The 21,622-nt window shown below is 38.0% G+C and overlaps 1 protein-coding gene across 2 annotated transcripts in view; it reads left to right on the forward strand.

Annotated features, from left to right (window-relative positions):
• Kif16b (kinesin family member 16B) overlaps window positions 1–21,622 on the forward strand; it is a 280,309-nt gene that overhangs the window by 199,213 nt on the left and 59,474 nt on the right. For both annotated transcript variants that reach the window (XM_076851502.2, XM_076851500.2), the window contains exon 23: window positions 2,605–2,727. In XM_076851502.2, the coding sequence (XP_076707617.2) occupies window positions 2,605–2,727 (123 nt within the window). The remainder of the gene's footprint in view (window positions 1–2,604; window positions 2,728–21,622) is intronic.

The following is a 21,622-nucleotide window of genomic DNA, read 5'->3' on the forward strand; positions in this document are numbered from 1 at the left end:
GCAGTAACATTCTTCATGGAACTGGAAAAATAATTCTAAAATTCATATGGAAGAATAAAAGACCCAGAACAGCTTAAGCATTTCTGAACACTAAGAGTTAGACTGGAACATCACAATACCTGATCCTCAAATTATAGCATAGAACTATAGTTATAAAAATATCATGGTGTTGACATCAAAACAGACACAAAGAACAGTGCAATAGAATAAAAGACACACAGACAATTGCACCTAAGTATAGTCATCTGATCCTTGGGAAAGGTGCCAAAAACATACATTGGAGAAAAAATAGCATTTTTAACAATTGGTGTTGAGAAAACTGGATATCCATATGTGGAAAAATGAAACTAGATCTCTGTCTCTCACCCTGCTCAAAAATCAAAGTGGATCAAATACCTATGAGTTATACCAGAAACACAGCAGCTGTATAAGAAAACATAGAGTCAACAATCAACATAGTGGCACAGGGACCAACTTCCTTAATAAGAATTCTAATGCTTATGAAATCAAGAATCAATAAGTGAGATGGCTTCAAATTTTTAAAATTTCTGAAAGAGCCTCTCGGATGGAAGAAAAATCTTTGCCAGCTACTTTTCCAAAAAAAGATTAATATCCAAAATATATATGTAAATAGAAATCAACATTAAAAACAATCAAAAAATGGGCAAATGAACTAAACAGATATCTCTCAGAAGAAGAAATGCAAATGGCCAACAAATATATGATAAATGTTCAACATCCTTAACAATCAGGGAAACGCAAATCGAAAATACAGAGGTTCCATCTCATTTCAGGTAGAATGGCTGCATTAGAAGTATAAATAATTAATTCTGGTGGGGGCAAAAGGTTCACTTATATGTTGTTGATGGGATTGCAAATTACTGCATCTACTTTGGAAAGCTGTATGGAGATTCTTCAAAAGACTAGGAATTGACCCACTATATGATCCAGCTATTGCTCTCCTTTGTATTTATTCAAAAGAATTAAAATCAGCAGATGGGCCAATGAAAATGAAAATGTGTGACTCCTTGTTAAAAAATGATTAAGAATTTCAAGATAGATATGGCGGAGCATTAAACTGGCTCTGTTATTAAAAGTTTATACTCTTGAAATTCGAACAACATCTTTAAATTAATTAGGTGGCCTAATACACTATAGTGGCTGTGAGTTTTGCATTTCATTTTTTTCTAGTATGCTTATGAAGGAATAATGAAACCACAAGCATCTTTTCTGTAGGGTCTAAGTTTATGATATGAGTTCTTTTAAAAATAAAATAGGCAAAAATAGTTCATCATTGAAATCATCCTGTAGTCCTAAATGCAATTTGGAAAATAAAGCTTCAAATATACTTAATTGTCATTTTGTGTTGTTGATAATATTACTGGCAAAAAAAATTGAATTATCCTGTTATAAATCATACCTTGATGGAAGTAAAAGCTCAGTTTCAAAATACTAAAAATAAATAAATAAATAAAAAATAAAATCAGCAGATTATTATGATGCCTAAATATAAATGTTTGTATCAGCACAATCTATAGTAAACGATTTATGAAATCAAACTAAGTTTTCTTAAATAGATAATTAGATAAGGAAAATGTGGTATATATGCCCAATGGAGTTTTTCTCATTCATAATGAAAAATGAAATTATGTCACTTACTGGTAAATGATTGGAACTAAAGAACATCATGCTGAATGAAATAAGCCAAGATTCAGAAGTCAAGATTTGAATATTTTTTCTTATATGTGGAAACTAGAGATAAGTAAGGAATTAACAAAAAAAGGGGGATATATCATAAAAATAGAAGGGAGAACAGTGTAGTAGAGGAAGAAGAAAGAAGGGAAGGGAGGAGGGATGAGAAAGAGAAGGCACAGCAGAATGAAATTAATCAAGTGATGCCCTGTCTATGTATGAACATATCACAATGGATTTTACCTTTATGTATAACTATAGTGCAGCAATTTAAAATATAATAAAATTTAGGTTAAAAAACAGTTTTAAAAAGACCAATTTAAAATTAAAAAAATAACATTTTGTCAAAGCCAAGTCAGTTATTTATCAAATGAAGCCTAAAGAAAATACTTGGGATTTATTTTCATTGTGTTTTAAAAGCTTTCCACACTGCAGTGCCTTATAAAAATGGCAAGAAGTTAAAGATAAAATAAATTTGAATAAAATCTCCAGCTTTTGAGGCTTTAAATACAGCAGTTTGATAGTGAAGAAAAAAAGTTTGTCAGATAATCAAAACTTTTCAGAAAAGAATCTGGTGTATACTGATTTTTTTTTTTTTTAAGTCGGGATATATAATCTATTCCTGTTTTCACTTGTTCTTATAAATTGGAAGTAACTTCAAAGACAAACAACATTTTGAAGTGCTTTTGCCCTAACTTCTTGGAATGGTATACCTAAAAAAATGGTCTTTTGTTACAAGAGAGGCTTTGCATTTCTCTTTCAAAGGAAACCATCCCTTTTCTAAATAAACTACTGGTTTGATGCTCTTTTTACTACTTGAAACACATTTTCTCCCTCCTGCCCAAGCAGGGTATTTGCAGCAGAGTGATGTTGGTTTCTCTTTGTTCTCTCTATCTGATGTTTCTTTGATAGCGAATGGTTTCCCGCTCTTTGGGAGCAAATCCAGATGACCTCAAGGACCCAATTAAGATTAGTATTCCACGCTATGTCCTCTGTGGGCAAGGAAAGGATGAGCACTTCGAGTTTGAGGTCAAGGTAAGTGTCCCTTCTCTACTCTTCTGGAGGAATGGAGGTCGGAAGCTGTACAATGCTTTCTCTGTCTTTTTTGTAAAATGAAGCTCATGTAAATATCTTGTTTTGTAAGATATTAGTCACACTCTTTAAACCAGTCTGAGAAACTCTATAGATTGTGGCATAAGGAGGTAAGGTTTCCTATAGAAGGTCACATCAGTGGGGCATCACATAGACAAGGGAAACTGCCTCCTACCTGTCTCATAAGTAGGACGATTGCCCATTCCAGGGTACCCAGGACTTCCCTGGTATCAACCCTGAAAGTTCTATACTCTAAGAGACTCCACAGTTCTGGGCAAACCAGGACAGTCACACTACCCATGGGCTTATTATAGGAATAATAATATTTATATTACAGGGCTATCAGTACATGTAAAATGTTGGGTCTGGTGACTGGTACATAATAAACCACAAATTATAGCTATTGTCATTATTACTGCTCCTATTTTTATTGTTATTTCCTGATTTTAATTAAGAGGTGTTCCCAATCTATCTCAGGTGTGCTTTGATTTATATTTTTAAAGAAGAGATGTGCCTGTTTCCTTACATCATGCTTTCCAAAATAATGACTTCATCTTATTTCTAATTTATTTCCATTGACTCATAACACTTCATTAATTGTTGCTGGCTACCATCCCTTCCTCAGTGAATTAAAGATAAATCACACTTCTTCATTTTCAAGGATAAACAAAGGTATCAATATAATGAAATCCCCTAGGGTCACTGATATGTGGATACATAAGGATATCCTTGGAGGTAGATTTGTTCAGGTAAACAGCAGACTCAGAATCTGGTCACCAAGTTCTGTAGAGGCTGAGTCTGCCACTGTTTGCCGAGTGACCCTCAGTCTTTTTACCCCACTGAGACTCAGTTTTCTCATGGATAAAATGAGGAAACTGGACAGCACTAGTGGTCTCCAATCATATCTTACCTTTCTTTAGAGAATATCCTAAGGAAGGATTGTAAAGCTGATAATCCTGGAGCTTCTGACAGGGAGGGAGGAGGGATCCTGAGTCAGCCCCTTCTCACTCCCCCATTTCCTGATGGACTTCAGGAGCCCCTGGGCTCTGGGGGATCCCTCCCTTTAGGTAGGCATCTGAAGAAACAGTATAACTTCTTATTAATCAGGTTTTTAGATATGTAGTTCTGCAAACTGAGTTTTCCTTTTTAAAAAAATGCAACTGGACAGTAATTTTTATATTCAAGATTTTTGTTGAGAAGGCATGATGCCTATGTAAATTTTTTTTAGCTTTATTGATCTAATGTTGTGGGTTTTTATTTGAGAAACCACAAATATTATGCCATGTTCTTGGTCCATTACTTTTTATTGTCCCTAACCTAATAAATGCCTCATTTCTACACAGTTCCTTTACATTTGTTCTCAACCTTTCTATATGTGTATTATCTATGTGGAGTTCCATTTGTACTTATATGTAATGATGTATATATGTATATATATGAATATATATTTCATATATAATGACAGTTTTATATATTTAAATTTTAGTAGACAGTTTTTGAGGGTGTTTGTATTATTTCCAAATTTTTGGATTGGGGATAAAGACTGGCTTTCACCATCCCAGAATTATAGAATTGTTCAAAACATAGAACTAATAGCTATGAAAACATGTAAGAATTTTAGTTGACACGCATATTTATGTTGCTCTAGTGGATAAAATATAACTATTAGATTGACCTCATGTATATAACTTGAATACTAATATATTTTTTTTAAAAATGAGTTGATTTAAATAAATATTAGGAGTAAATACTATCACAGGTGGTATGCAAATCTGGCCAAAATTGTGATGATGCTATTGTCAAAGCAAGTTAGAGAAACCAAATACAGAAAACCATATGGGGCCTTTCAGAGTCTAGGCTTATACTTTAAAATACATAAAATCCAAATCCAAAGAGCTCTGCTTTCTTGAACTTACCAAAGCCAGTTCTGAAAGTATGCTATCCTTCTACTTCCTTTTGTACACATCCTAGATATTATAATCATTGGCATGAAGGCTGGACTGTTAGCATTAGCCTGGAGAATTTCTAGTTCTCCCAATGGGGCTGGTCTCCTAATGTCTACACATGCACTTGAGCAGAGCCTTCACTCTCATGGGGACAGTCTGTCACTGAGGTATCAGGGTTTAGTTATTAGAAACAAACATGTGAATATACTATCCCTCCCCAGAGCAAGTGCAGACTTGCTTTGGGCAAAGTGCAGCTGTTAGAATGGTTGGGTGTGCCAGTATCCTGCCTTGTATCCTCCAGGTAATCTCAACAAGTCATTTAACCTAGCTTTGCTTTATCTGTTAAATGGGAACAGTAAAACCCACTAGGCTGGAGTGAGTGGGGAGTATGTAATCTTATATATGAAAGTACTTGAAATAGTGCCTACCACATACTAAGTGCTGTATAAATATTTGTTATTAAAATTTAATAGAAACAAAAAAGTTTAGAGAATGTGTAAGATTTAACCCTTGCTATCCCCTCAGTGACTTTTGATGTGCAATTATGTCTGAAGTTTTGTTTTTTTTTTTTTTGTTTTTTGGTGGGGGGGAGTATCTTATTCTCCCTTAGCATTCTGAACTTAAAATTAAAGAAAGCATAAAAGAAAACCCACAGATAATCAATTCACCCATTGTCATTATTGAAATAGAACTGCAGCTGTCTTGCACCTGTTAGTGAAACTTTAGACATCCTTCTTTGAGATTCTAGTGGTTCTGTGGACATGCAGTTTTGTACCTCCATATAAGAAGTACTATGAAATACTATAAACAGTTTTGAAAAAACAACTTTATGAGTATTTTTTTCATAAATTTTTACTGTTAAGATCTTATGCTAAAATCATTTTTACTGTTTTTTATCTTAAAAAAATGTTTGCAAACTTTTTCCATCCATTATTTAGATATACCATGTATAGAACATGTTTTCTAGAATAGACAGTCTCATTATGGGTAATATTTTGGATACTAGTAATTCTTTCTTGTTGAGTTAATGGCATTTAGGAAAAGTATTATTTGAAAGGTAAAAAGTATTATTTGAAAATAGACTCAACAGTTTTAGGCTTTTGTAAGGAAAATCTCATGTTAACGTACATAGATATTTTATATTATTGTACTTTATACTTTAGAACAATCTTTGTTGCTTCTTTTTTAAAAGTCAGTTTGTGTTTGTCATCACCCTCCCCTAATGATCTTCAAGGCCGTCTGGGGTTCTGAGTGCCCACTGTGAACCACTGTGCCTTCTGTGAGCAGTGGGACAGGGGTCTGGTGCCTTGCTGATGTGGGACTCTTGATCACTGCGTGACTTGCTGGTGGTCACTGCCAGTTCACTTAGAAACCCCTGTGTGAACATACAAGGGCCCACCCAGTATGAGCCTTCACTCACTGAATTGGCAGGCCCTAGAGAATCTGGGAAGAAGATAGGTATAAAACAGAGAGGACTCACTATGCCTCATCTGTAAAATGGGGATAATAAAACTCTCCCAGCTGGTTTGGTGTGAGGAATGTGAGTTTATCTATGTGAAATGCTTGAAGCATGCAGAGGGGTGGCTGCTGGTATTCTCTTTCTGTCAGCTTTCCCTGAGCCCACTGCATCCCTTCTGTTTCCTTTCCTTTTCTGTTCACCCTTTCCTAGATTGGACTATTTTGTGGTGCTGAGGATCTAAGCCAGGGCCTTGCACATGCTAGGCAAGCGCTCCATCACGAAGCTACATCCCTTAGCCCCAGGATTTACCAGTCTTTTTCTTCGTTGGCCATTTTCATTTTAATTTCTAATTTGGTACTTTTCATTGTTCTGTTCATTGTGGAATGAAGTAGTCATGAGCTTATTAGGGAGATGTTCCAGGTCAGGCACAGGGGAGGGCAGTAAGACAACAGGCATTCACAAATGCTCATCTTCTCATCCCTGATGGGTCCTGAGGGGGTTCTGGTCACTGATCTTTAAGATGAGAATAACGAAATTTTTCATTAAACCATGTTTCATTCAAAAAGACTGTCTTTTTTATTTGCTTTATTTCGGTGGACTAACAACAGCTTTCTTTTATTAACTTTTACATAGATAAGTACATAGATTACTATTGTTCAGTCTCATTTAACTTTGTAAATCTACTCCATTGAGGCATCATTTATGTTCGGTGAAATGTGCACACTGTGGAACCTGCCCCATCTAAGTTTAGGATATTTCAGGCACTCTAGAGTTTCTCGTGCCGCTTTGCAGTTAACACCCTTATGCAGCCTTCAGGCAAGCACTGATGTGCTCTTTCCAGCTACAGGTTCACTGTACCTGATCCAGCCTGCCAGAACGTGGCCTTTCACAGCAGTAGTCTTCTACATCTAGCTGCTTTCACTGGACGTGATGTTTTAGAGATTCATCCATACAATTAGTACAGTGATCATTTTTCTTTTTCTATCTGGAGAGCATCCCACTGTATGGAAATATCTCAATTTGTTGCAGTTCTTTCTTTTGTTGGTGGTTTTTTTTTTCTTTTTTTTTTTTTCTTTTTTTTTTTTTGGTAATGTTCTTTCCTGATGATGCAGAAAGTTGTCCTTCCCTTTTTTTTACTGAACCCTGGAGGAGCTGTGCCTAGGAACCCCCCAGATCATGTCAGTTCCTGTTTCCTTGGAGTTAACTCTTCCAGTAAATCCTAATAGCACATCCTTCTGGGACTCTGTCCCCATATACATAAAGAAATGCACCTCCTGCCAACAGGTGTCAGAGATGAGGCAGGAAGCTGAAGAAGGGCCTTTCTGGCTTCTCTGAGCTGAGGACATTTGGCACTGAATATTGCTGAATGTCACCTGCTGGTCAGTAGCATATATCTGTAAAATATGTGTTTTTCCTAAACTGCAGCTGTCACAAGTAATACCTCTCATTGATGACAGCTGTCATCTTAAAACTCCCTCTTCTAAACTTTTTGGTGATTGATACATGAAATCAGTTATAATGCATTATTCTTGCCATTTTCAGTTAGCTAGGACTAAGAGTGGATAAAATTTAATTTTTAAATTACATTTCAACATGATACAAAACACCAGCCAGGGCAATCTGTAGTTAAGGCTAACAGAGGTTGTCATACTCATTTGTCATAGAAATATGACATTGTTTTAAATTCCTTGTATTTTAATTTACACATCAACATGGTAGTATAAAGAAATAAGCCAATGCTGGTGTGATTTTTATATTTTGTTTCTTGAGAGTTTCTATTTCTATAAAAAAGGTGATCTTTACAAGATAGTGTCTTCCCATCCCCTTTCTGGAGTGGTGACATATGCAGTAATGTCCCCCATTCTCCATCCATCACCCAGTGTCCTCCCTTAGCAGCCGTGTCACAGCTCACAGTCCTGTTTTTTCCTGTCATTGTTGTGTTTATCACCAGTCTTCTCCTGGAAGCATAACCTGCCTTTGTCAGTATTGCATAGCACTGAATCCCAGCCTGCACAGCACTTGACTGGTAATGGTCACCCAGGACAGATTGCTCAGCAATGTAACTCATGTGAGCCTGGTGTTCTTACTAGGCTTGGCCTGCTCAGAGCTTCAGGGGTGATTTAAGTGACTGAGTACCCTTTGTGAACAGCCCCACTGCAAGCTCCTGGTCTCCATGTGTATCTGTGGATTCCATCAGTCACTGATTGCCCATTGCTCTGCTCATGGCGTGGCGGCTGGCTCTTAGTCATGTAGTGAGAGTGTGGGTGCATGGAGCTTCTGGATTGTGTCGGGTCCAAGGATGCTGGACCCTCCCAACTTTCTTTCTCCTGCCTCCCCTTCTACCTTCTCAGCTTTACCTTCCGGCTCACCGGCACACAAATACCCTCACCCTGGGCAGTCTTCGACACCCATAAGTTAATTTAGTTTTGTTTTGGCTCTTGTTCACAGAGAGGTGCACCTCCAGGCTCACTGTCCACTCTTTGCATATTATCCTAGGCACCTGGACATTCTCTGTCTCCTTGCATATAGAGACCCATGTTCTAGTCTCATCTAGAACAATGTGTTCACACTCCTCATGTTGATCAGGAAAGTGTGGGCCCCTGCCTTTTCTCAGCCTGAGGTAAGCTCTTTTGACCGGTGTCACTTTGGTCCACTTTCAGGCCAGAAGGGTTACAGGTCCACACACACAACTTACCTCAAACATACAATGTCCAACCCAAAACCTTCTCTAATCCTAATCATCTGATTCTGAAGTCACCATAGGAGCAGACTCCTCTTGTCCCCACGAGCTGCCTCATTTTGCTCTGACTGGTGGCCTGAGAAGTGGGGAGAAGCAGCGATGACATGGATAATGAATGACAGTGAGGAAATATGACCTCCGGGAAGTATTCCAGCCAAATGTGTAGACCATCTGTAGACAATTACAGAGAATCCCTGTCAGTGGCAGTCATTTTTCTTTCAGTCATGTGACTTTAGATTTGTGAGCCCTCCCTTCCAATCAGTCTGTCCAGCCCTGCAGCTGGGAGATGCTTAGCTAAGAGAGGTCTCACATCTGCTGAGCCCTCCCTGAACAGAAACGATTGAAAGTGAGTTGTGGTAAATTGCAAATCTGAAGGGTGCCAGTTCAAATTAGAATTTTACTTTTGCAATTGAGGATCACATGACAAGGACCACAGGGCCAGGGTATGACACAGTTGAAGAACTGTATTGATTTAAGGTAGCAGGAACAAATGTGGCATAAGATATTTCTTATTAGGCCTAGAGAGATTTTTGAAATTTTGCATGAGATGTCAGCATTTAAACATGAGAGACTTGACATAAGAATCCAGATCTGCCAAGTTTCTGTCAAAAGTCGGAAAACATGGAAACCAAGGCTGACATTCTTATAAGGACAGAAGCTCTCTTGAAGTTGCAGTTTGTGCTCCCTATTTCTCCATAGACCTCAGGACCCCCATCATGGAATAAGTTACCTCGAGCTGGTAGCCCCCATGGATGTGAAAAAGTTTACCCACACAGTGCAGAAAGGCTCGCAGACCAAATGCCATCTCTGTTCATGGTTTATTAAGTCAGTTTAAACACCCTTAGAATAAGGAAAAAGGGATTGGCTGACAGAGCATTCTACCTTACCCCTGGTCACACAGTGTTCACCTATCCTGTCTCTCTTTGCTACCTCAGCCTTTCCCCCTAATATCTGCTTACAAGGACCAGAACAGAATTTTGAGCAAGAAGCCATGGCAGAGACAGGTTCCCCAGATTTAGTGCTCTCTCCATGGGGGACAAGGTATAGATACATCTGGCCAGTGGCATGCCGTGGACAGCCCTGGTTTTTATCTGCACTTCTCCAGTAGAATATTGATAAGGCAGAATAGTTATCACCAAGGGTGGTCAATTCAGGAGTGACACAACTGTCAACCCATAGGGGAAATATCATGACCTAGCACTTTCCTCCCTTTCTGTCTCAGAGTAGCATTTTTGTCTGTTCCATCATATCACATTTTTTGGTAAATTCATCTATCTTCCATATATGTCTTGTAGGTTAGCAACCAGCAGCCTTTAATTTAGTGGACTTTATGAAATTCGTGTGTCTCATAAGCTTCCTGCTCACTTCTTATCTGTTCTGATATGTCCTATAAATTTTGCTTATTTAGTGACCATATTTAGCCCCATTTTGCTTATTTAGAGACCATATTTGGCCCTTCATAGGAGGTTCATCCATCCTCCACAGCACGGTTGTTTCATGTTACCTTTTACTCACTGAGCCTCGCCGAGTTTGTTCTTGGCTGATTTCTGTGTGCAGTTGTTTGGATCCCCTCCTGAAGGAAAGGAACTAACATCTGTCAAGCACATTCTATGCCTCAGGCATTTTACTAGACATTTCCACAAATATGGAAAAATGCACCAAAATGGGAGTATTATTTATATTTCATGAATTAGGAAATTATGAGTGACTTGCCTAAGGTCACACAGCTATTAAGTAGATCCAGGTCCCAAAAGCCCCTTCTTTTTTTAAATGTACTTTCCAAATAGAAATACTTTCTGCATTGTTTTTAGAATTTGAGAACATGTTTTAGTATTGCACTAGATGTGGTAGCCATTTTCAAATCCTTGTCCCTTTGCAAGATTGGCTGTTATTTTTGTGTGTGTTAACTTTTTTTTTTTTTTTTTGTAGTTGCAGATGGACAGTATGCCTTTATTTTAATTAAATCCAGTGCCTCATACATGCTAAGAAAGCACACTGCCACTGCACTACAGCGTCAACCCCCTGTTTTAACTTTTTATCTTGAATTTTGACCAAGTCACAGTTACTTTGTCAAGAGGGGCTATTGTTAAGATTTTGACAGACTTGCAGCATTTGATGGTGGATAGACCTGCCAGGAATCATGAAGAAGAAATGGCCAGGAAATTTGCAGTTTGGGAATTGCAGTAATCACATTTACAGTGAGAGAAATTTCTCTTTATTTGGCAGAACAGAAATAAGAGCCATTCCAGTCTATTTGATAAACTGTACACACATATATCTTTGAGAAAGACTTATTCCCAACTTGATAGAATATAAATGTTCAGAAAGAGTAGTGTGCTGGCATCTGAATCTGTGCTTATTAGTAACCTGATAGATTACCTCCCTGCATGTGTATTAGCATAGCTGAGACAAATGGCGTGCTGCAGATGCTGTGGCCCATCCAGATTCAAATATTTAGTCTGCATGCTGCTTTGAAACATAAAAATCAAACGAAAGAACTTACATCAGAACTTGAGGGATCACATTTTATTCTAAAATCTAAAAGATTTTGTTTATTAAGCACCCCTCTCAATTCTTTAAGTACTTTGTCTTTTACTGAAAAATGAGGAAGAATGTGGTTTTTCCCTTCCCTGCTTTTCACCCAAACCAACTAATTTTTTATATTGCCTTTACTTAGACATTCATGTTTATCTTCACAAAGTAAATGCTGCCTCTAAGAGAAATTACTAAGAAATGAGATTGAGTCACAAGCACAGACAGAAAGTAGTCATTAGCTTATGGCTGTACTTTGAATTTTCCATTTCACTTGGTTTTCTATATGAGTATGTTTATTCTGTCTCCCTTGACTTCAGAATTTTTGAAGTTTTACATCTCTTCCTAGAATAAAATGTTTTTAAATAAATCACAAAATCGTTTGTGAAACTCCTCCTTTTGCAGTTGATGTGTATGAGAACCCTCATCTTTCAACGGTGCATATCTGATATCTTTATTTAAGAACATGATCTCAGAGCCAGGAGTTACCATTTCCAAGCATCTAGCACTTTTCTAGTTGCTTCATACTTTTTTGATTCATATGCAGGTTAAGTTCATGAGTCCATTTTAAAGATGAAAAAGTTGAGACCTGAAGGAATCTAGTAATTTAGCCAAAGTAACATAGCTAATAAGTGACTGGGATAAAGCCAAGATCCAAGTTTGTGTTGATTCGGAGCTTTTCATTTTTTCATTCTCCAGTGATGACTGATGGAGAGTTTACATCCATTGCTTTTTTTCTCAGTATTTACATAATTTAAAGGAAAAACGCTTAGGCTGTTATTCTTGCCATTTCTCACAATTTTAAAGTAGAATAATTCCCCCTACTCCTCACCTGCTTCACAGAGGTGTTAGAGGGAGAAGTACTTTATCAGTAATGATCATAGATTTGAAAGGCCTCCATCTTCTCAGAGTTTCAAGGCCTTTGTACATTCTGGCAAATTTATCTTCAGTCTACCCTGTAAAGTAAGTGTACAAAAATAAGCAGTATTATCTCCTATTTTGAAGATGGTGAAATTCTTTGAAATTCTAGCATGAAGAAGTCATTATTTCTGGTTATTGCAGAAGGCTGGGTTCGAAAGGCCAGATAGAAGGTAATTTAGCCAAAGTAACACAGTATTATTTGATTTAGGACCACTTCATAGCTGTCCAGAATATGGGTGTTAATTTAGTACTCAGCCATTGAGCTCATTTCTTCATAGCACACAGATTCAGACCAGGTTCACTAGCCCAATGCTCTGAAACATGTTCTATACATGTCTGTCAAGTGTCTGCACAGAAGGAATATCTAGATTTTCGTGGACAATATGACTGAAGAATCTTTTATTTATATAGGGCTTCTATTTGTATAGAGCTTTATTATTCTACAAGCTCCATTGTTTTCCCACTCCTGTTACCAACAGAAAGGGGAAATCTAGGGTTGCAGTTGGCTTCATCTTTGCTTGTACAGTACACCATCTTTGGGACCAGCCTCTTCCCTGAGTTGCCTGAGACAGAATTTCTGCAACTGGTTATGCTCCTAGCTGGTAGGACCCACTGCAGTAGAGAGAGGATGCCTTCTCAGTTCAGCAATTAGTTATACAGCTGGTGGAATGATCCAGATGGCAGTTATTCCCTTGTCTTCAGAACCCTTGGATGGCTGATGTCACAGCCTCTTTTCCTTTGAGTCTACCTGGCTAACAAAGCACAGCCCTCCTCTGGATTCACCAGAAAGAAAAATAAGTGAACATTCCTGAAGTTTCCCTTGGGGAGTGAGAGGGGATATACATTGCACATGTCTGAGCAAATAACTTAAAATATCCCATTAGACAGTTGTGTCCTCCCATAATACCAGCTTTTTCATTTATCCTTCCTAGATATTTCTGGGAGCCCCAACTGTGCCTTACTAAATGGAGGAATTCAGCTCCAGCCCCTTTGGCCTGGCTCTCATTTCCAAGCTCTGTACCTAAAGGACCATGGTACTCTGGAACAGGAAAGTCTAGGTTAATAAAATCCATGCTCTTAAAGTCAATTTAGAGACTACCTTTTGTTTCTTGTTGTGTCATTTATGAGCCTCATACTCATCTGCACCCATTCTTATCCCCAAATCATTTATCACAGTGTTTCTTCTAAATCAACACAATGTTCTCTACAAAAGGAATTTGATAAATGCTTTGCTCCACAATTCTTTGCCCTCTTCCTTATCCCCCACAATGCCTACTTGCTAAAAACTTTAAACAGTTATAGATTAAGTCAGAAAAGGACAAAAATGCAGGTCATTCTACTGCACATAGTTCAAATGAGAAAAGGAATTAGAAAATGTAGTTTTAAAATGTTTGTTTACTGAAAAGAGACCTTGAGCTCCCTTGTCTCTATTATTCATTTATTTATTATTTAGCACATATTTATGTGATGCTTATAATTTTTTAAAAGACCACATTAGATATATTAATATACTGAGGAACAGAGAAAATCAATAATTACTTCATTCAAGGAATAGCTGATTCAGGGAAGAGAATCACATGCAGAAAAATCAAACAGCATAGAACAAGTGGGCTTATAGAGGGTAACTGGGAATAGGAAAAGATAGAAGAATGAATCAGACATTACTTTCTTATATGTATATATGAATACATGATAAATGTAATTCCACATCATGTACAACCAAAAGAATGGGGAGTTGTACTCTTTATATGTATAGTATGTCAAAAAACATTATACGGTTATGTATAACTAAGAACAAACTAAAAAGATAAACATATTTTTGTTTCTTTAAGAGGAATTGCTATATTTCATTGAGTGGAGATGAGAGAAACTTCCAGGTCATGAGAACACTAAGGGCAGAAAAGTATAAGTGATATGTTGATATCAGAAAGTAATAGAGTTTAAGGCTAACCTTAGGGACTCTCAGGTTGAAATAAATAAGGAAATTAAGTGGAGATAGAAAGGTTTTGAAGAAAGGAGAATGAATGTCATAACAGCAGCATTTGGGAAGGTCCTGAAAGGATTCTCAGGGAGTTGGTCTTGGGGACCTTAATTGTTCCAGTAAAACAAGATCATTGTGGTGACTGAGAATCTAGAACATTTTTGAAATGCTCATCACACAGAGAATCTGAAAGAATTTTCAAGGTATAACTGTGCTGAGTCAAATAGCTTACATTTCGTGAAACTGCATCTTGCCTGCCTTAGGGATTGTCTGCAGCAGTGCTGGGCCTTCCAATGGAGGCCAGGGTACTCCATAGGCTGCCTGACTTGAGAGATTTTTCTGATGGGCTCCCTCAGTAGGAATTTGAGGTGCTCTCACTCCAAGGGCAGGAAGAATGGTCCAGAGTCCATCCTGGGTCCCATGAGTGTCCAAACTAAAAGGAAAGAAGGAACCTGGGAGACTTCACTAGAGACACCAGCAGACTCAGGATCCATGGAAGTCAGACAGCATTGGTGCTGTTGGTCCTTGATGACAGATTTGATGATCTTGGAGATAGATCAAAACTGGGAGTAATCTATGGCAGGCTGTCATCTCTATGGGATATTGCTGTGCTTAATGGGATGTTGGCTTCATTTATCACACCAGATTTAGTTCTATTTCCAACAGTTGTCTGAAGAGATTTTAATAAACCTAATGCACTAATGCATGTTATCATAGAGATCCATACATTCTGAATATATTTTATGTTTCTCCAAACACATTTAAAGTTATGTTGCTGCATAAAAGATTTAGTAGAATTAATAAATTGGATTCTGACATCTTGAAAATAATGGGGACTTCATGAACTTAACTTTTTGCAGCCATAACTTTACTGATAAGGCACAGCCAATATATTTTTATTTGCTTAGAAAGCAAACATTCATTAATTGTACCTATTATTTATTGTAATACATTTTCAGAAATAGAAAGAAATAAAAAGACTGAAATAAATGTAAATAGAAGTTTCAGCCTATCCATACCCCATAAATCGTCTTGCCTCCCCTACTTTGGGGAGAGTTTGGAGAGTATTAGTTTTCATTTTCCATGTCTGAGGAAATCTTATGCATTGATGATTGTTACTATACAGATACATACATTTGGAATATATTTCATGTTTCCTCAAATATGTTTATAGTTGTATCATTGCATAAAACTTTATTTTGCAAAAGTCTGAAGAAACTTTTTAAACATATTAGATCAGTATTAGACAATGTCTTCCAAACTATTGCTAATTACAAAGATTTTTTAAAATATATATACTCGAGGTAGCACCCCCAGAAGTCATTAAAAGATGTTTTTGAAGAGAATTCTACAAGTAACTGTTTCAATGGGGGCCAGTCAGAAGGTTTTCCTGTGGATGAAAAGCTGTTGATTCTGCTTTTCACACAGACAGATGCACACAACCAAATATATACGGATGACAGATCTTAAAAGCAACACAATCCTTAAACCAGCAAAATATGTCTGTAACATAAATTTGTGGGAAGCACTCAATCTAGAATTGTTTATAAGTAAATGCACTCCATCTTTCAGACATGTTTATGGTGTTTAAGTTGCAGCTGATCATTTTATGACCCAGGAAAGATGGATTTGTATCAGCAAAATTATTCAGAGAGAAGTAATGAATTTGTTTTTCAAAGATATGCAGTAATGATAACTCACATTCTCCACATTAAAGAAAATAATTGAATATTTTAGGTTTGATATATAAGTTGTACTGACTTGCTATCCCTTGCCTCTAGACTAATATTCTACCCCATGCCCAATTTAATTTGGATAAAATAGGATTTTAATGTACATTTTGCCTTTCTGCGTATCTTTTCCAAATCTCTGTGGCTTAAGAAGTGGTGAGTTTCAGTGATAGAGATGGGATTTTGACCATTTTCCTACAGAGAAATTATATTTCCTTACTTTCCATTTCTTAGATGATTGCTAATGATCTTCATTTATCATCATTGTTTTCATCTTGTTTATATGCTGATAGACAAGGGAAGACTTCAGTATATAAAGTAGGAAGCTTGAGACTTTCTCATACTGTATTTAACCTGAATCCAGGTGAAAATCTCAAGTGAAATTCTCAGGTGAAGACTTTGGAAATCTCTTTATGCTTCATTGTAAATTTGTGTTACAAATCTGTTGAGAATACACCATATTCTTAGAAAAAAGGGGGAAAAAAAACCCACAACAACGTACTTTTAAGAGATTACCAGAACAGAGCATCTGCAACCGAGACTTCGGCAGCCCCCGCATTCTCCACTTTGAATGATCTGAACCAATCCTGAATTCTTATCTGATTTCAAAAGCAAAATAATCTTAAGTTCCATAGTAGGTTCTCAGTATAGATTTATCTCTACAATGAGAATTCACACACCCCCACACCTTGCCAATTACTACCAAAGGCAGAGGATTTATTCCCTTAGGAGTCTTAAAATCTTGTAAGGTAGAAAGACATATAATTAACATTTGATATGTAAATTATTTAGTGCAATATTAATTATATAATTAATGTCTGTTTCAGTCAGCTTTTTTTGCCGCTTGACCAAAAGACCCAATAAGAACAATTTTAGAGGAGGGAAAGTTTATTTGGCACTCATGGGTCAGAGGTTTTAATCCATAGACAGATGAAAGTTCATTGCTCTAGGCCAAGTTCATTGCTCTAGGCCTGAGGTGAGGCAGAGTACAGGTGGTGGAAACAGGAAGCAGGGAGTTCTATTCACCAGGGACAAAATATAAACTCCCCAGATGTATGCCATAGTAACCAGTGACCGATTTCTACCAATCACACCTTACCTGCCTACTGCTACTGTTCATTTAATCCATATTAGGGAATCAGTGATTTAGGCTCTCATAACCCAGTCATTTCCCCTCTAAATTTTCTTGCATTGCCTCACACATCAGCTTTCAGGGAACACCTTATATCTAGACCATAACAATATTCATGATGTGTGTTCTTATCATCAAGTGAACTAAGTGCTAAGGAACCAAGGAGCAGGGAATAATTGATTCTTCTAGAAAGGAAGGAGGAGGAGCTGGGATACTGCTGAGACAGGAATTGGGGGGTGAACCCTGCCCTGGAGGCTGAACAGCGACCCTCCCCTTGCAGAAAGGGATGTATGCCTTAGGGAGATATTCAAAAGACCTACAGATATGCTGTATTCTGCTGTATTCTGTGTTGACAAGGTGTCTGGAGTGTGAGATTTTTAATGCACTGGGAGCTGGGGTCATCCTAAAAAAGGCTCCAAATGCCTTGCTAAGGGTTTGGACTTGAGAGGTTGTTGGAGCATGGCTATCTAATTTTGGAGCAGCCACATTTGCAGTGAATTTCAGCAAGGATGCTCAGATTTTAACCTTCATCAGAACCCCTGATAGGAGATTTTTAAAATGCAAATTGTTTAGCTCCTGCTCAAAACCTCTGATTCAGTGAATGTGAGTAAGACTTCTGAATATGCATTTCTAAGAAGTTCCTGATTGAAGCAGATGCTGCTTGTTGGTATCCCTCTTGGAGAACCACTGTTTCAGACAGTGAACTGAAATATTGAGGACAGAAGTCATTGAGATGTGTATGTGAAGTTATTAAACTAAGTAAGATATAAGGCAAAATATGTCATTAACCATAATACGCTTGTAATGATCTTTATTGTTCAATATTTTTGAGAACTCACTACATTCATCATATTGATGGTTCCAGAGAGTTTCCTTTCCAATTCAATAAAGGCAGGATTCCTTGAGCTCATGGGTACAACAGACCACTCTGCACCTCTCCTGACTTCATTAAGCCCAGTTCAAAGGAATACATACATTACAAAGCTTCATATGGGCTTAGCCCTCTCACCCTTGGGCCATCTTTTTCTTTCTCCTCCCAGCTCTACAACAGACAATAGAAGCATCTCATCTACTATTGTAAGCACTGGAGACTACTATCAAGAAAGCAGAAAGGGGTGTATTGGATGCTTTGTGGGGACACCCTTACTTAGGAATTTACTTAGGGATTTTATCTTCTTCTTGCTGTCTTATCTTCTTATGCCTCAATGTTATTCAGCCATTTAGCTGCATCCCGTCCTTCCTAGTATTTGGCATGTGTGGTTTGTTACAGAAATTGGTGTCCTTTGTAAAGGAACTATCCTAGGACTTCCATAGGAAAGAAGAATGATTCCCAATATTGTGAGGTAGGTTTGAAATCAAATCATTTCAGTAATCAAGAGATTTTTTAAAAAAATCATTCAATGTTAATGAGCAGTGATAGCAGCAAAGAGGAAGAAGCCTATAGGTTAAAGCCCCACAGGATAGGTGTGCAGTTTACCTTGCCCTAATTTTGTTTGACGTCATTTTAAGGCCTTTTCTGCTAAAAGTGTGTGGTGGGGAACATTTCTAGTTCAAGTCACTAAGAATGGAAGTATATTTAAGAAAAGTCTATCATGGGGCTCCATCTTTCAACTATTCATTCAGAATGCCAGTTTTGTGTCACATACTCTTCTAAGGAGCAGTGACCAACAGATAAAAAGCTACCTGTCCTGAAATTTATATTCTAGTGGGGAGGAGAACCAAAAATCAAGATATCTTAGTAAACCTAGACCATGTTTGGTAATCAGAAGTGCTAAGTACAGGAAGAAATTAGAGAAGAGAATAAAGTGGTGTGAAATGGGAAAAGGGGGTTGCAATTTGAGATAGGATAGCTCAGAAAAGCATCACTAAGAAAGTGACTTTTGAGCAAAGACTTGAAGGAACTAAGGGAACTAGTCATATGAAAACTTGGGAAAGAACATTCCAGAAAGAGCAAAGCACACATAAAGTCTCTGAGGTCATGCCGCAGTCTCTGGCTGGGCACAAATCACGAGTCTCCACACAGCTTGTAGATTCAAACAGCAATTCTTTATTCCCGAACTCACACCGGCTGTCTACAAACACGTTCTGGGGGAATCCACGTTCTCTGCCCAAATCTACTCTCTCCCAAATCCACTACTCTGCCCCAAATCCACACCGCATGGGCTTCTGTCTCCCAAATATACTGTCTGACCCTAAGCACTCAAGAGGAACTCAGCAGCAGGATACGCCCTATTCTAAAGGGGGAACACCCTAATCTCCTATTATGCTAAACTGCCCTATTCTAAAGGGGGAACACCCTAATCTCCTATTATGCTAAACCGACCTATTCTAAAGGGGGAACACCCTAAACACGGATCCTGCCCTGGTCCTTGAGCAAGGTCACCTTTCAGAAGTCCTTCCACTAGACAGCATGGGAGTAAGCTGGCAAGGAATTTGTCATACCTACTTGGCTGATGGCTCCCAGCAAGGTCATATTTGCTGTGTGTATGTTTGATGTATACTAGAATAAGCAAGGATTTCAGAGAGAATGGGAAGATGGTGATTGGAGATGATGTCAGGAAAAGATTCTTTTAGGTCAGTGACTTGAACTTGTGCCTGAGTGAGTTGGGACCCTGAGAAGGTGTTTCATTCAAACAAAGAAATGGCTTCATCAGATTGAATTTTTAATGAGATCACTTTGGTTACTTTATTGACTGTATTGAGAAAAGAATAAGGGAACAGTGGGAAGGGAGACAACAGCATGAGCAAGGGAATCAACAGGGAGGCTGCTAAAAAGAATTGAGCCAAAGATGATGGTGCTTAAAGATGGTAATGGTGGTAAGAAAGAGCCAGAGTCTCATATTGGCAGAAAGGATTTGCTGACAGTATGAGGTGTGAGAAAGAGGAACATTTAGGACAATGCTATGTTTGGGGGTTGAATAAGCAGAAGAATGGTATTTTCATTTACTGAGACAAGGAAGGGAATTGGATTTGAGTAAGATTAATTTTGATAAGTGTACTATGTTAAGTTTGAAGCACATATAAGACATCTAAGGAGGCAGTAGGATATATGAGTCTGGGTTCAGGTGAGAGATATGAGTATCCAGGGAGTCATAGCATGTAAATTTAAGGTTATGAGATGAATGAGATCACTAAAGGAGGGAGTGCACATAGAAAATAAAACATGTTCCAGGATTAAACTCTATGACTCTTTGATGTTTAGAGGTCAGGGAGATGAGAAATACCAGCAAAGAAAACTAGGATAAGAAGAGAGTGTAGCAACCTGGAAGCCAAGTGAAAAAGATTTTAGAAGAGAGGTATTAGCTATGTTAAGCCCTCCCCATAGGTCAAGTAAGATCAAGACCAAGAATTAACCAGAGGACTTTACAATATGGAGATCACTGATGACCTTGGTAAGAATAATTTGGGTGGAATGGTGAGTAGATTGCAGTGGACCCAAGTGATAATGAAAAAAAAAAAAAAGGAGATGGTGACATGAATCAATATTTCTAAAGGAGTTTTGTTTTAGTGGAAAGGACAAAGTGTATTGATGACAGGAAGGAAGAGGAAGATCAAGATAGAAAGTTTAAATGTTAGAAATAATAACTTGTTTAGATGTTTATGGAAATAATGGAATAGAGGAAACATGTTTGTGTAATGAAGAGAAAAGAAAATGGTTAAGTTTTTTTAATTGCCATGCTTTTCAGAGGGCAAAAGGGTTGGAGTCCAGTGTTCCACAGGGTCGACCTTAACTAGGAGCATTAGTACATCTTTTGCCTGGTAACAGGAGAAAAATGAAGTACAGAACAGATGGTGATAAATGAGCAGACCTGGTCAAGGGCGCTTGTGGAAATATTCTTTTGATTGCTTCTATTTGAGAGGGCTAGTGGGAAAGTGGTTCCTTGGGGAAGAGCCATCTTTCAGTTAAAGCGAAATTGAAGGGGGTATTCACAGCAGAGGCTGAGTATCTAAGGTTTTTTGTGGATGATTAACCATGAGTCCAAGTAATACTATGGAAAGATTTCAGAAGAAGGTTAGGGAGCCGGGGGCATCAGAGTCTGGGTCATGTGAGAATCCTACATTTCTCCTGGTAACTTTGTTTGAATTCCGTCTCATACACCTTGATCTTACCTGGGAGCTATCCTGAATCTTCCTCCTCCAGGGTACAATTGAGGTTCAACTCTTAGGATTTTTCTGGCAGCAAGGAGAACACCAGCAACATGGGAAAGTAGAAGGCCCCTGCAACCTCCAGGTCCCTTTTGGATCCCTAGTTTGTGTCCAGCTAAAACTGTGCATTGCTGTGCTCTGGTCTTGAGAAAGTCCCCATCCCAGTTATTGTGCTGGCCATGCCTCTGTGGGTCTATTGAGGAGGGAACTGAAGAGAAAGGGCAACCAGCTTTGCTGCCAAGAGCCATGTT

This window comes from Callospermophilus lateralis, chromosome 3 (genome assembly GCF_048772815.1).
Source record: "Callospermophilus lateralis isolate mCalLat2 chromosome 3, mCalLat2.hap1, whole genome shotgun sequence".
In the NCBI taxonomy this organism is placed as follows: domain Eukaryota; kingdom Metazoa; phylum Chordata; class Mammalia; order Rodentia; family Sciuridae; genus Callospermophilus; species Callospermophilus lateralis.